The following is a 13,942-nucleotide window of genomic DNA, read 5'->3' on the forward strand; positions in this document are numbered from 1 at the left end:
TCTTCAGGAGCGTTGGTTATTTAAAATAAAAATGTACTATTATATTCGTTGCCTTGACGTCCATGTTTGCCAAGTTGACGACCAAGTCTGGCTTACGGGCGCTGGTCATGGCTAGGGACGCAGGACGCGAGCAACGAACGTGGCCAGACAAAATCTGTCATACGAACAGTAGAATGCAATTTTGCGTTCAAATTAGCCCAAATGTCTTTTTCATTCATAATCTGATCCATAATTTGTTATTAATTGAGCTTTTTTGCATTATATGTCTGCTACTGGTTGCTATAATGATCTGAAATTCTTCTAAATTCCATAAACCTGATGAAATCTGGTATGTTTTACCGTGACTTCACAGTGCGAAATGCTTAATATGAAGGCATAATTGAATTGTGGAAGATTTCATGTCAGTCTGGACTTGATATACGGCCAGAAAAATTGTTTAAACGACCGTAGACTTTGCATGGTGTGAGGAAAGAACCCTGATTGTTCCGCTAAGAAGCACCAAACAGTGAAGGAAAAGCGTGGCACATACAACGTAGGCAGGTGGACAGGATTCCATACGTAAATTCATCAAAAGTTTATGAATTTATAATTAATGTAGCTCTCTTAACGATGTACTAAGTATTTGAACAAAAGAAAACAAATATATGAGAAATAGTTCGTTTAGTTACGTCTAACTTCAGTAAATTATCCGTGTAATGTACAGTCAAGTTAAAAAAAAAAAACACTTCAAGATTTACTGATAAATAAAAAATTTTATTTTATGGAGTTGATTGAGAGTTTACCGTCGAATAAGCAATTTCAACTGATGAGTTCCGATCGCCTCTGTACGAGTCAACAAGAAATGTTTGATCGTTATCCATTGGATCGAACTGAAAAGTTTCCTCTTCAAACAGGCAACAATCAAGAGGATAATAAATTGAAAGTTACACGCGATGCATATTACACTGGACACCAAAATTCTCCACAGCTCAAGATCGTCCCATGAAAGGTTTTCAAGAGGTTTTCAACACTCGCAAAGTTCTCCGCTGGATTTTAGAATAAGTCTTCCGCTGGGAGCGATGAACCAAGCGAACGGCGCTAATCCTGCACGCCTCGCCAGGCGGAACTGCTGAACAAATTTGCTGAACTGCTATGGCGACCAGCCTTATAACAGACCTCTTCATGGACAGACCACCTGCTGTCTGCATGTCCTCCAGACCACCGCGCTCAATGGACAGACCACCTGCTGTCTGCCTGTCCTCCAGACCACCGCGCTCAATGGACAGACCACCTGCTGTCTGCATGTCCTCCAGACCACCGCGCTCAATGGACAGACCACCTGCTGTCTGCCTGTCCTCCAGACCACCACGCTCAATGGACAGACCACCTGCTGTCTGCATGTCCTCCAGACCACCACGCTCAATGAGCCTCAAGCAGAGTTACTTGTTGAGGCTGGAACGCTAAGTCTGCCTCAAGCAGAGTTACTTGTTGAGGCTGGAACGCTAAGACTGCCTCAAGCAGAGTTACTTGATGAGGCTGGAAAGTTTGTGCGAAACGGTCTTGTGAAGGTTAAACGAGTGACAAAGCCATATAGACACCACAGTAGACTTTTTCTACAAATCCTTCTTTTCGATGGTAAAATTCGGTATTTAAACCATAGATTTACAGAAGATAAACCTAACAATTTCTTCTTGAAACTGAGGAGACTCACTATGCTTGCTCGAGGCCACGAACCTGCCTGTCGCTGTAAGACAAAAGCGTTTTTTAAACGCGCAAAAAATAGAAGCTCTGATAAAATCTGACACCTAACTCTTGTTCTCCATCAATCTACAACTGCGTTATTTGTACCGAGAAAATTATTAAATGTGTATTGGTAACGTTAATTTATTTCTAGTGCATAATTACCAAATTACCATCTTATACTTCTCTATGAATTTGCATTACTATTTTATACTTCTTTATGAATTTTTTTAGCAAACAAAGCTAGATTGATTTAACCCCACACAACTGACGCCGGGTTTTTCATTCACGGGATGCCTCAGTCGGTGGTATAAAAAGACATCCGAACATGCAGCCTAATAAAAAATAGCCAACCTTAAAAACAATAAATATATCGTTCGTACTGAAATTGAACTCAGCGACACCACACGCTTATTATTATATCCAACGATGAAAATATCAGGCCTTTCAAGTGTTATCTTTCCGCTTAAAAATGTGATATTTTTTACGTTTCAAAATGTAGTCCATTAATACCTATCGTTAATAAACTATATTGCGAAATATAGTATGATATTTCTGTTGAAGGTCATTCAATGGAAGATAGAGCTTCAGAACCATCATCTTGTTTGAATAATTAAGTGTTATAAAAAATAGAATGTTCATCCAACGAAAACATTCGGACCGGGCTTCGAATGTCACGCTCTAGAATTGAGTCTTGTTGTAGTGCTGATAATCATGGGCTTTTTTGGGATCTTAGTTGGTTGGAACTGCAGCCTGCAGACAGATAATTTAATTAATGCAGCTCAGTTGCAGGGAATCTTGTCAACTCAATGAAAGACCAGTGGAGATCACGGGAGAAGTTTCCGCGATCGTCACCCTCAGGGACAGCCCCGAGGCCGAGATAAGGAGACGGTAATGTGAAGCATCAACCCAGACGCCGGTCACCCTCAGGGACAGCTCCGAGGCCGAGATAAGGAGACGGTAATGTGAAGCTTCAACCCAGACGCCGGTCCCCCTCAGGGACAGCCCCGAGGCCGAGATAAGGAGACGGTAATGTGAAGCATCAACCCAGACGCCGGTCACCCTCAGGGACAGCCCCGAGGCCGAGATAAGGAGACGGCAACGTGAAGCTTCAACCCAGACGGCGGAGTTCATCGGCATCTCGATGCGTTCCTTCAGCCGGGCAGCCCGCGGGCATTGCTTGGAAGTGATTTCCTTCAAGTGCATCACTCTTCTGAAAGTAGTAATTTCAGCAGCGCACTTCATTAAAATTCCTTTAAGCCATGATATGTGATAATTTTTTCGCTCTTAACAATGCTCTAACTATTATCTATCTATTATTTTATTTGCAAGAAAAATGAAACATGCAACCGATCATAAAAGTTCTACTCTATAGAGAATGTTCTATAGATAGCCGAAAACTTCGCTGCCGTCAACATTTACATCTCACTAAGATTGGACATTCGAGGGTCTCCGCTCACATTCTCCGCATCCTTCTCCTCCGTTTATAGACGGACGCAATAACCGTTATCAATGCCCGATAGGCCTGCTGCTTGTAAACAAAGTCACCGTCATTGTACGAAGAGTAAAGTCTGTGTGTAAATCGATCCTCTGAACATCGTACGAGATGCAGAGAGCGTCGTCCGACAACAGCGAGAGGCCGAGATCATTTTTAGAAATAACGCCACGTTGGTCACTGGAGGGCAGCAGCGACGGCTGTGCCCAGCGGCTGCTCTACGTGGTACCGTTATGGAGGCAGCAAGCAGGACTGGCACGTCGGCTCAACAGATGTCGGACTTGGCAAGGCAGAGACTATATGTAAACCCAGCATGTTTGTCAGCATTCTAGTCCAGTCGTGTCAGTATCCTAGTCCAATATGTTCAACGCTGATTCTTTCTCTCACCTCAAATATACGAAAAAAACATCTGCGCACCCAAACTACCAACGTTCGAGGTTCGCTGGCCTCTGACACCGTCCTCGAGAGCGCCAGCATCTCATTCTTAGGCTATTAACCCCAAGAATGTCGTACGCCATGCGACTCCGAGAAATCAACTGGATGCGAAGCACGAAGTCTCATTATCTTGGCCTGGTAAAAAAAATTTCCTGAACAACTTGCTTTATTATAACTAAATAAATGATGTTACAGTTGTAACATCTCTCAGAAAAAAGGCGCAAAGATTTTGTACATAAAAAAATAATTTTTGCCTGGCACGACCAGAAATCACTGCCCAAGCCAATATTGAATTACACGAGTGCGGTTATCATAATAGAACACGAACTGAACTGTATCCGGGCTCTGGTGCTTGCGGCCCTTGGTAAGCTGGCCGACCTGTTGGACAAAAACGCGTTAGTATTTGCGTGAACCGCTGCACGGGGACTTGCCGACGCTGGGCTTGCACTTGGCTATAAATAAGTCAAGTTTTGATCATGTGATGTAACTCCCATAATTTTACAGTGATTTTAACCAAATTATTCACGTATGAGTACACTTTTATTAACTCCATGAAGTGATCAAGCTTAACTAAAATCTTCCGATGAGCTTCTGTCAAGTTATAAGGTTACACGTTTGGCGTTTTGTAACCCGCTCGAACACAAAAGACATACCCATCTATTGCGCACTGAATGGAAGCCTTTCCACATAATTTAATTAATGGAATGTTAAGCATCACCATTTAACTATGGCTTATGATTGTGACGGCTGATCACATCAAGGAACGAAAAACTCAAAGAAATATATATGTATTGAGCATTGCCAAATTCTCTACGTAACAAAATGGAAATTGAGGCTTGAATCAATTAAGCGCATTTCGAAATAACTTGGAACAGGCTCATAAGAGGGCTTCAGTTGCCTGGATAATTTGACATGGTTAAAAAGAGTTCATGAGCAGCTTTGTACCATGTCATAATTATCGCTGCACAATTATGGAAGTTAATTAGCATTTTTCCAACGGTGTCTTGCTATTCTTCCGCCCCACTTTATTCAATTGAATCAAGTCGAATATAAATTGAAAGCAAAATGAACGCGTATCCTATCGTTAAGCTAATCATTTGTACATACACGCGGAGTGTATGCAGGCAGACGAAAAACGATAATTTGCATGGATCATGGAAGCAAGTTGATTTTCAAAAATTGCACCTTGGCTCTAGCCTTTCAGCACCCAAGTCAACCTGGAAGATAGGAGAGTCGGGCCTCTTGTGGCCGAAGACAACAGCAGTACACCTCAAGTTGAACTCAACTCTTCGAGCTCAGTTTGCTGTTGACGCTCTGTGTGTGAGGTGTTGGTGTAGTGCGCTCCTGGATGGTGTCTGGAAAACAGTGATTCTCTTACCGTATAAGATAGTTCATTGCCAGATTCCGTGTTCCCCATTGTCTAAATTCGCGTATTTATTATTAGTTTTCTTCCAAGTTGCAGTTTTTTAAATTTATTCAATTGTGAATTTCTTGGTGCATTTAAAGTGAGGAAAAATTGTGGGCTGAAATCTGTTGACATTGACTCAAGAGTTGCGTTGTATAAGACGCTGCTAGCCTTGGCACTTGGCGGTGGTACAGGCCAAAACATCGCGTTCAACGCCATACTTTGCCCGAAAAAGATTAGCGAAAATGACTTTTGGTTCATAACATTTTTTTTCGAAATCATGCCGTGATGGGTTGGTTCAGTCAAGGAGAAGATCCTTCTTTCCCGCCACCTCCTCCACCTCTGGCATGCATTGAGCTAATCGAGCAGCCGATTTTCAATGGAGATGCTGGTCCGTCCAACCCTTTCCCTCATACGCTGAAGTCATCCCAACCCCAGTACGATCTGAATCCTTCCTCTGACATTCTTCAGATCCGCCCGTCCGAATTGTCATACACACGACCTTTACTTCAGCCCCACAACGTGCCCAGTAAGGAGCAATATGCAAGACCACTAGCAACCACCGATCGCAAACTTGCTGGTAACGTGGCAAAACTAAGATTTGCAGCGTCTCCTTGTAATATACCCGTCAAAGGTGCGCATTTGTCGTATCAGCAACAACATTTGTCTGCTTCTCAGCCGTCGCTTAACACTTGGACCAACGATGATCTTCACGATGATCCCGATGATTTCTTCAGTCCTGATTATTTTGGCTCCCTAACTTATAGGAATACCCAGCTAAACGCAAGGCTTGGTTCTTACAATGTCAAAGATAGCAGACTGAGCTCCAATGATGTGGGTGACCGGGACAGAAAAATTTATCTATCACCGCAATCCCACAATCCGCCATCGCTTATTCATAACCATCACAAAAGCACGCCGAACTTATCTGAACTACAAGAACGTCCTATGCCAGCACATCCTTGGGACGCGGAGTTCTTCAAGAAAGGCTACACTCCAATCATCGTGCGCTATGATTTCGGCGCAAAGCTTGCATCGGGCGACGGTGATGCGCCGTTCATCAGCGGAGGAACTTTATCTCCATCCAAGTCGGAGGGATCAATTAACAGAGCCTTCTCAGGGACTGATAGACTAAAACAAGTCAGCAACGGAAGAAAGAAACATAAAGAACAAAATTCGTCGACGACCTGTAGTTCAATACAAGTTCTGACCCCATGCAATCAAGGCTACTACCACCACCACAATCAGGGGTACTCACCCTACACACCTCCGGGATCTGATTCGAATGTGCCAACGGGGTCTTCAGCGTCTTCATCCTCGTCCTACGTACCGGGAGGGACCGTCATAAGCAATCAAAATTGTGTTCCTTATTCACCTCTTGGTTCCACCACACACACACCTCCTGGATCAGCGCCCTACACTCCCCCAGCGTCTGCACCCCACACTCCTGTACCGCCGAGTGTTGCTTCCGACGGTGTCAGAAAAGGATCCAACCGCCGAAGACGGATCAATTCCAAGTACAAGGTAATTCTTATTACATAAGATTGGTCTTGTTTTTTTACGGTTCGAATGACCACCGCTCATTTCAAGCCTGCCAAAACTGTATTGGTTTCCGTTTTATGATTTTCATCAATATTCGTTAGATCGAAAATTGACTAGAAAATAGGTTCGAATAAAGCCTTTAATTTTACTGAAGCTTAAAGAAATTTATTTCACGTAATTTGCAAAAGCTGCAAGTGTTCGCGATGCGAAGTTTCTCAGCCAATTTTCAATAAATACTTGAAACACAAAATCCGAATGAATATTTTAGGAAATCTTTTAAAAATAATAAAAATAGTAATTAAGTTCATGCTAACAAGAATGTAACTGATTTTCATTATAACGTCATAAGTGCTGTTGCTGCACACGTGTCTCGACATTGCAGCGCAAGTATCATTAGTTCCACAACCTCGTTAATTTAGGCACCAACAATTTCAGACAGTTAAAGGATATACAACTTAACGCTTGACTTAACACACCTTAAAGCCGTTTCTTGTCTTTTCTATTACACTTTTCAAAGCAAATCAAACGTATTGCATTTTCCAGAGCCGTTTAATGAATACTTCACGTGAAAATGTAGAAATTAGGCTTTTGTGACTTGGTGACGTCAATGATTTTGCATCGCTGGAACAGTGACATGAACGCAGCTCCATCAAGTCCTCGATGTGCTTCATCAACCACATGCTGACTTTCAGAATTTGTAAGATAAGGCTTACTCAAAATTACTGCAGCGTCAGCAACTAAGTTTACTGCCAATGTCATCGGAATTCTGTCGTTAGAGAACCGTCACTGAGGAATTTTGGTGTCTAACTTCAATGCAATCATCGAAAGTGGAAAAAATAATTTTGAAATCTTTAAAATTATCTCTCCGATGCTTCTTCTTTACAATGTAATCGTATTTACCTTCTTGATGTGGGTTATATTTGAATTTTGAGTCACACAGTCTGTAATTATCGGCAATTATTGTATAGCTCATCAGGCGCCGCCCTCACCGCGCCAAGTATCGCGTGCATCATTAGCCACTGAGACAAAACCTTATGGCGAGTTGAGGACTTCCTAGTCAACAGTATTGCTCTGTAGGACCGTGCAACATTCGGTCCTATGCTTATGTGTTCCGAGACTCGCCCGATGCCCGCGCTGCCGTCGGCCCTATGCTTATGTGTTCCGAGACTCGCCCTATGCACGCGCTGCCAACGGCCCTATGCTTATGTGTTCCGAGACTCTCATAAGAAAAGGAAAAGTTGACGAGCGACTCTTCCTGCTGGTAAACTTGTGTGAAAACCGCGGCCCAGGAAGAGAAAACAGCAAAGGGCATCTGGAGAAACCAGCTCTGCGATGCTGTGGTGCAGGCATGCGTGGCTCCTCGTGAGAGTGAAGCTACCTTCTTCACTTTGAGTTGAGTATCAGTTACAGTTACTCAGTTTGACTATCATGAAGTGGTATGCATAGGAGATGAGTTACGATAATATTGTATAAATTCGTAATGTGCGTTTTTATCCCATAACCGGAGTTTCAAATAGGTAAACTTGAGTAACCTTAGAAGACATCACCATTCGGTAAAATAGTCATTCACCGTAAAAATCGCGTTCTTCAATATGTCTTTCGTTGAACTAATTTGTGTGATCGTGCTCAAAAAGGCTGTCGTATGTATAGTTGCATAGTATCGTATGTATAGTATCTCATATTATGAGAGATGAAATGAGGAATGCTACGCTGCTTGTGACAGGTGGCATAAAGAATGCCACGTTCCCACTTAGAGGTGCATTGAATGCAACGCTCCTTGCTGGCTGGAAGGGCTATAATATGTTGGTAAAGGCTGTAAAATAAGGGTTGTAAATAAGGGCTGTCAAATGTTGGGAGAGAGCAGCAGCGAAAGTAAAATGGTCTCCAAGCTTCGCTCTGCCCGCAGGCATCGCTTGAGTTTTGTTCGCTTGTCCTTGTCGTTGCGCACAGAAACGATGTAAGTCTTCGCTGTCTCGGCCGCTACGTTGCTTCCGAGAGCCCTGGGCTTTAAGAACAATTCTTCTTTACACGTAAAATGAAATTTGGAAAATAAATATAATTAATATATACACTTATAGTAGAATTTGATATATTGATTTCAAAGATTTTTCCAAGTCTCATGTCGTCTGGACTTGGAAAATGTCGAATGAAATCACGAGACATTTACAGTATCCATTAATGAAACTCATACAGTACATACACAAGTGTCACGGGTTGCACTTACAAGATGCTCGAACAACAAGAATCCCCTTCCAAATTCTTTTAATTATCGCTTGTTTTAATTGTTACGCAGTGAAATGCCACGCATCCCACCAATATATCATCAACACATTATAGGCACGAGGAAGTCACTTCAAATTTGCTGATGAGATTAACTAAGGTTAACATTTTGTCGTTTAATTTACCTTGCAGAGTTTAGTGCGGAAATTTTGTACTGCGTTCTGCTCTGATGAGCTGCAAAATCTCACAGACTTGCCCAGCATCCGCTTAAGTGACAAACTCATACTAATTATTGCTTCAAAATATTGTTAAAAATTGAGATTATTATTGGTATGGATGTTGTGGTTTAAATTTAAAACTATAGCAATGATGGAACATTATGATGTTTGTTCGGAAGTTGTGCCACGTGACGGCTGCAATATATTACAGTCATACCTGCAACCTGCGCGTGCAGCGCCTCAACAACGACCTGCCTCTCATTACCGTGGATGGCTACAAATAATTATGATTACAAATGATCTGTGTTGTGTGGTTACTTAATACGAGTTTCACTTTGAGTTGAACTCTTAGGACCTGCAAGAAACTTCTGAGTGAATCACTTTTAATTAATTATCAATGAAGAAAATATACGGTGTCCCACGTTGCATTCTTATTGATATACTCCTCGGGCAGAGCCTTTTTGAAAGTTCGAGTGACGTCTGGCTCTGAATTATGTGTTCTAGCAATACGTTGATCGCATTGTGAATGGTTCTCCCTTTTGTCCGAAAGTTCAAACAAGAGGCACAGAGCTTGCGTCAAGTTATTGCACAAGCAGCGGCCGCTGCACACGTGACTACAGTGCCAAGTGGCAGAGAACCTGTTAACCTGTTAACGGCAACCAATACGTACGCAACCGCTCAATACTGCCGAAGACTTCCATGCTCAGCCTCCAACAGATCCTCTTTGTTGCAATAGGTGTGGCGGTTGCCACCGACTTTTCTATGCTTGAACAACTTAGCAATCGAGTAAATACGAGTACAGTGTAGAAATATCACTATGCGAGAATTTTTTTTACTAAATATTAATATTGAAAGAATATTCTAATTTCCTGCAGAATCGTTATGAAAATTGTTTAAAATTGAAAAATTAAATGAGAATTTTATTTCACAAAAAGTATAGATCGCAGATTGGAAAGCTATATGCGTTTTTTTTTTGTTTTGGTGGCAAGCCTGCCATTTTGATTCGTGGGTTCTTAAAAGTGGGGCGCATTATGTCCTGTCCTGCTCTGATAAGTGGGCGGAGGGATGGTACAGGAAGCAGCACAAGAACGTGGAGATGAAACCTGGTACAAGAGAGTGGACTTAAGAGTTGTTATGCAACAGCCTGGATCTCCTAAACGTTGATCCACAAATTCTAAGAACCGTTTGCATATTTAAACAACAGAACTGAGTCATCACGGATGTTGTTCCGTGAACACATCAGCTGCTTGGAGGAACGAAGTCAACAGTTGAAAAAAAGTAAACAGGGAGTCAACAGTTGAATCGCCACCAGGCAGTCAACAGTTCACCACCAGTCAGCTGTTGACTCTGACGTCACGTGTCAGCTGTTGACTCTGACGTCACGTGTCAGTTGTTGACTCTGTCAGTTGACGTGTCAGTTGACGCGTTGATACAGTTAACAGCTGGCGCGGTAACGCCATCTGGCAGGCCCAGCACCAGCTGTCCAGGAAGCTCTGTACGCTCATTGGCTCGCAGAATATTTATTATAACTTTTGGCAGCGGCGCAAAATTTGTCGATTATTGCCGCTTCCGGTGTTGATAAGAAAGAAATTGTTGCTTTGTCGTAAAATTATGATTACTGTTCTGACCACTACCGTCAAGTTAATACAGTTAAAATATATTGATGCATATAGTAAGATATATTCATGACACTACTACGTTGATTAATTTTCCTAAATGATTAGGTTCAATATTTTATTTCAGTAATTAGGTTCAAAGTGAAAGTTGATCACAACACCTCAGGTTGCTTGGCTAAATCAAGTTTATGTTGATGCTGCAGAGAAGCGCTCTATGCATCGAGCCGCGCGTGGGCGCTCCAAGGTCCGCGGCTTACGCTGCAGCTCCAGCAGCCTAGCATGCATCGCTGTCATTGCGCCTACATCATCACTGTCTCTTGTGTTGCCTTTGGCCTTCATCATCGCTGTCGCTTGTGTTGCCTTTGGCCTTCATCATCGCTGTCTCTTGTCTTGCCTTTGGCCTTCATCATCGCTGTCTCTTGTGTTGCCTTTGGCCTTCATCATCACTGGTCTCTTATGCTGCCTTTGGCCTTCATCATCACTGTCGCTTGTGTTGCCTTTGGCCTTCATCATCACTGTCGCTTGTGTTGTCTTTGGCCTTCATCAACATTGAGCGCAGCATGCTGTCTTAGATGTTGCGGTTCATCACAGTAACGGGGTACAGGAGTTGTGTGGTGCTTGATATCGCAACGCGTTGTATTCCTGACAAAGTTCTGCTGTAGCTCTTCTCTCAATATATATATAATATGTACTGAAGAATATATGTAATATGTAGAATATGTACTGAAGAATATGTGTAATATGTACAATATGTACTGAAGAATATATGTAATACGTGCAATAAGTACTGAAGAATAACTTGTTATACTCACACAATGTACTAATGAACGACTTCTTACCTGGTACCCCAAGTTTGTTGCATGTGTTGCGTAATGTTCTACAGCCTCCGCTGTTAACAGTATCAACAGTATCAACAGTATCAACAGTATCGCCAGTCACAGTTTACACTCACCATTCACAAACTACGCGTTGAGCTGCATAGCTTGTCTCGAAGTTCTCAAAACGCTGCCATAAACACGAGAAATATTGCCGTGACTTCTTCTCGGAAATTATTGCTCAGGCATTTAAGTTGGTAAAACTCCACGTCAAATTTAAGTTCATATTCTCACAGCTGTCACTTGCTCTCACTTTAGGTCAAGCTTGATGACATAATGAATGCAGTTCAATTATGATTAATTTGTGATCCTGGCGTGGCAGCTTATAAGAAGACAAGACTTCTTTAGTTGACTACTGCAGTGACACATCATATATTTTTTTAATTTACAGCTCCCTTATACTATTATTACTTGTTGCACAAATATAACTCTGATTCTTCGTTTTAAAAAGTTGACATTTATCAGACCTTGGCTATAATGCATCACTCGAAGAGGCCAGCCCGTGTACAGGAAATTATGTAGTGCTCCTTGCCTCACACTTAACTATTGTCGCCAGCCTGAGGCACGCGAGTCATCAGGCAGGCGCTTACTTGAGTATGAATATTATTTGATATAATATCTCAAATAATATCTCAATAATAAATCATTATTGATGTAATGATGAACTGTAACCACTGGCCCAGGGTTGCCCAGTGTTTACAGTTCAGAGTACCAAGATTGGCGCAGAGAGGCGCGGGTTCGATCCCAGCTCTGGGCGCCAGTTTCTGGTCAGAATCAGCAAGGAGGCCGGGCGGTTAAGCACAGCAGATTTGTATCGGTGAGTTGCGAGTTCGAGACCTCAAAATACTGTGAATGTTCTGCGATGTTAAGAATCGGCGACAGGCCTACGGCCTAATAAACGCTGAAACCGCTATTACCTACAATGGGTCAATGACTGAATTTGTTGACAACATTTTAATTATTTGTATATTGGAATATGATGATGTTGGTTACATAAACAATCGTGTCGGTGAATAGCTCAATTTGATTTTGTAATCACACACTCTTCAGAGCAAGTTTACTTATAATGCATAGAAAATTTACGCGGTGGCAGCCTTCAGTATATCCTTCCCATGCTTCGACTTAATACATTAATAATTAAAAATGGGAGTGAAATGAAGTTCTCGTCTTGGGCTGAAAGGAGGTGCAATATATATTTAGTTGTTGTTCTGCCCTCCAGATATTGACAACCTTGCAATAATGAACATGATTCAAGTGTTCTTAAGTGTTCATGTAGGTATATATAGTCGCGTTGATATGTGCCTAGATTTCGAGGCATTTCTGGACGAAATGTTGATTAGAATTCCTTGCCTTGAGTCCCGATTTTGCTGGGAGAGGCTTGGAGGTGGCGTAAACGCGTTCCACGTACGCTACATGACGTGCGAAAGTTCTACATACGCAACACGAAGTGCGTAAGTTCTACGTACGCAACACGAAGTGCGAAAGTTCTACGTACGCAACACGACGTGCGAAAGTTTTACGTACGCAACACGACGTACGAAAGTTCTACGTTCGCAACACGACGTGCGAAAGTTCTACCTACACAACACGACGTGCGAGAGTTCTACGTACGCAACACTATAGCGGGGCAAGAAAGTTCTAACTGAGCCGTGTGTCACGCGGCCGTGTGAACAATTGCCACGGCAGCATGGGAGTTATTATGAGTGTTTGCTAACAATAAGTGTAGTGCTGTGAAAGTGAAGGGCTCACCATTACGTCACTGACCTCAAGTGGGCCATCGAGAAATGCAGGCGAGGCAGGCAGCTGCTTCTGAGCAGCAGACAAGAAATAAGCAGCATACACTGACAGGCGATAATGTGGAGAGATTAGCGGCATACACTGACAGGCGATAATGTGGAGAGATTAGCGGCATACACTGACAGGCGATAATGTGGAGAGATTAGCGGCATACACTGACAGGCGATTTTAGGCCACGTTTAATTGTGATAGTTTATGAATTTTATTTACATCGCTAGGACGCTCGTGCACATGTCCTAGCTAAATATGGAACAGATTTCAAACCAACAAAATTTAGGCCTTTTTTTAGGTTTGGTCTGTTGGAAATTTGAAGTTCAAGGGAGATTTTGCTCGCAGCAACCATCATAACTGCAGGTGGTTCAACCACCTGACTAACCTTGCGTGTTAAAAAAAAATTCGTTGACTTTTATGTTTTATCAACGTTTGGTTCGAGGATAAAGTCGATGCTTAGACTTTAGGTTTAGGTTTTTGAGAATTTTACAGCTAACAGCCACCATAGTGTTGGTGGATCTTTGCTGTTTGCTGTTAGGAATTTTAATTTCAGTGGTTGAGAAAAAAATGAACACTTCTTCAATAGAAATGTTTACCGAAAATTTCGATGATATGAATGTATGTTTCAC

At 42.3% G+C, this 13,942-nt stretch overlaps 1 protein-coding gene across 1 annotated transcript in view; it reads left to right on the forward strand.

The window, feature by feature from the left end:
* Positions 1–4,965: 4,965 nt before the first annotated feature.
* The window catches only part of LOC108668181, a gene marked incomplete at its 3' end in the record, with an annotated part of 42,392 nt that continues 33,415 nt past the window's right edge, over positions 4,966–13,942 (forward strand). The window contains exon 1 of the mRNA XM_018155351.2: positions 4,966–6,578. Coding sequence (XP_018010840.1) covers positions 5,343–6,578 — 1,236 coding nt within the window. The remainder of the gene's footprint in view (positions 6,579–13,942) is intronic.

This window comes from Hyalella azteca, unplaced genomic scaffold (assembly GCF_000764305.2).
Source record: "Hyalella azteca isolate HAZT.00-mixed unplaced genomic scaffold, Hazt_2.0.2 contig8178, whole genome shotgun sequence".
NCBI lineage: Eukaryota > Metazoa > Arthropoda > Malacostraca > Amphipoda > Hyalellidae > Hyalella > Hyalella azteca.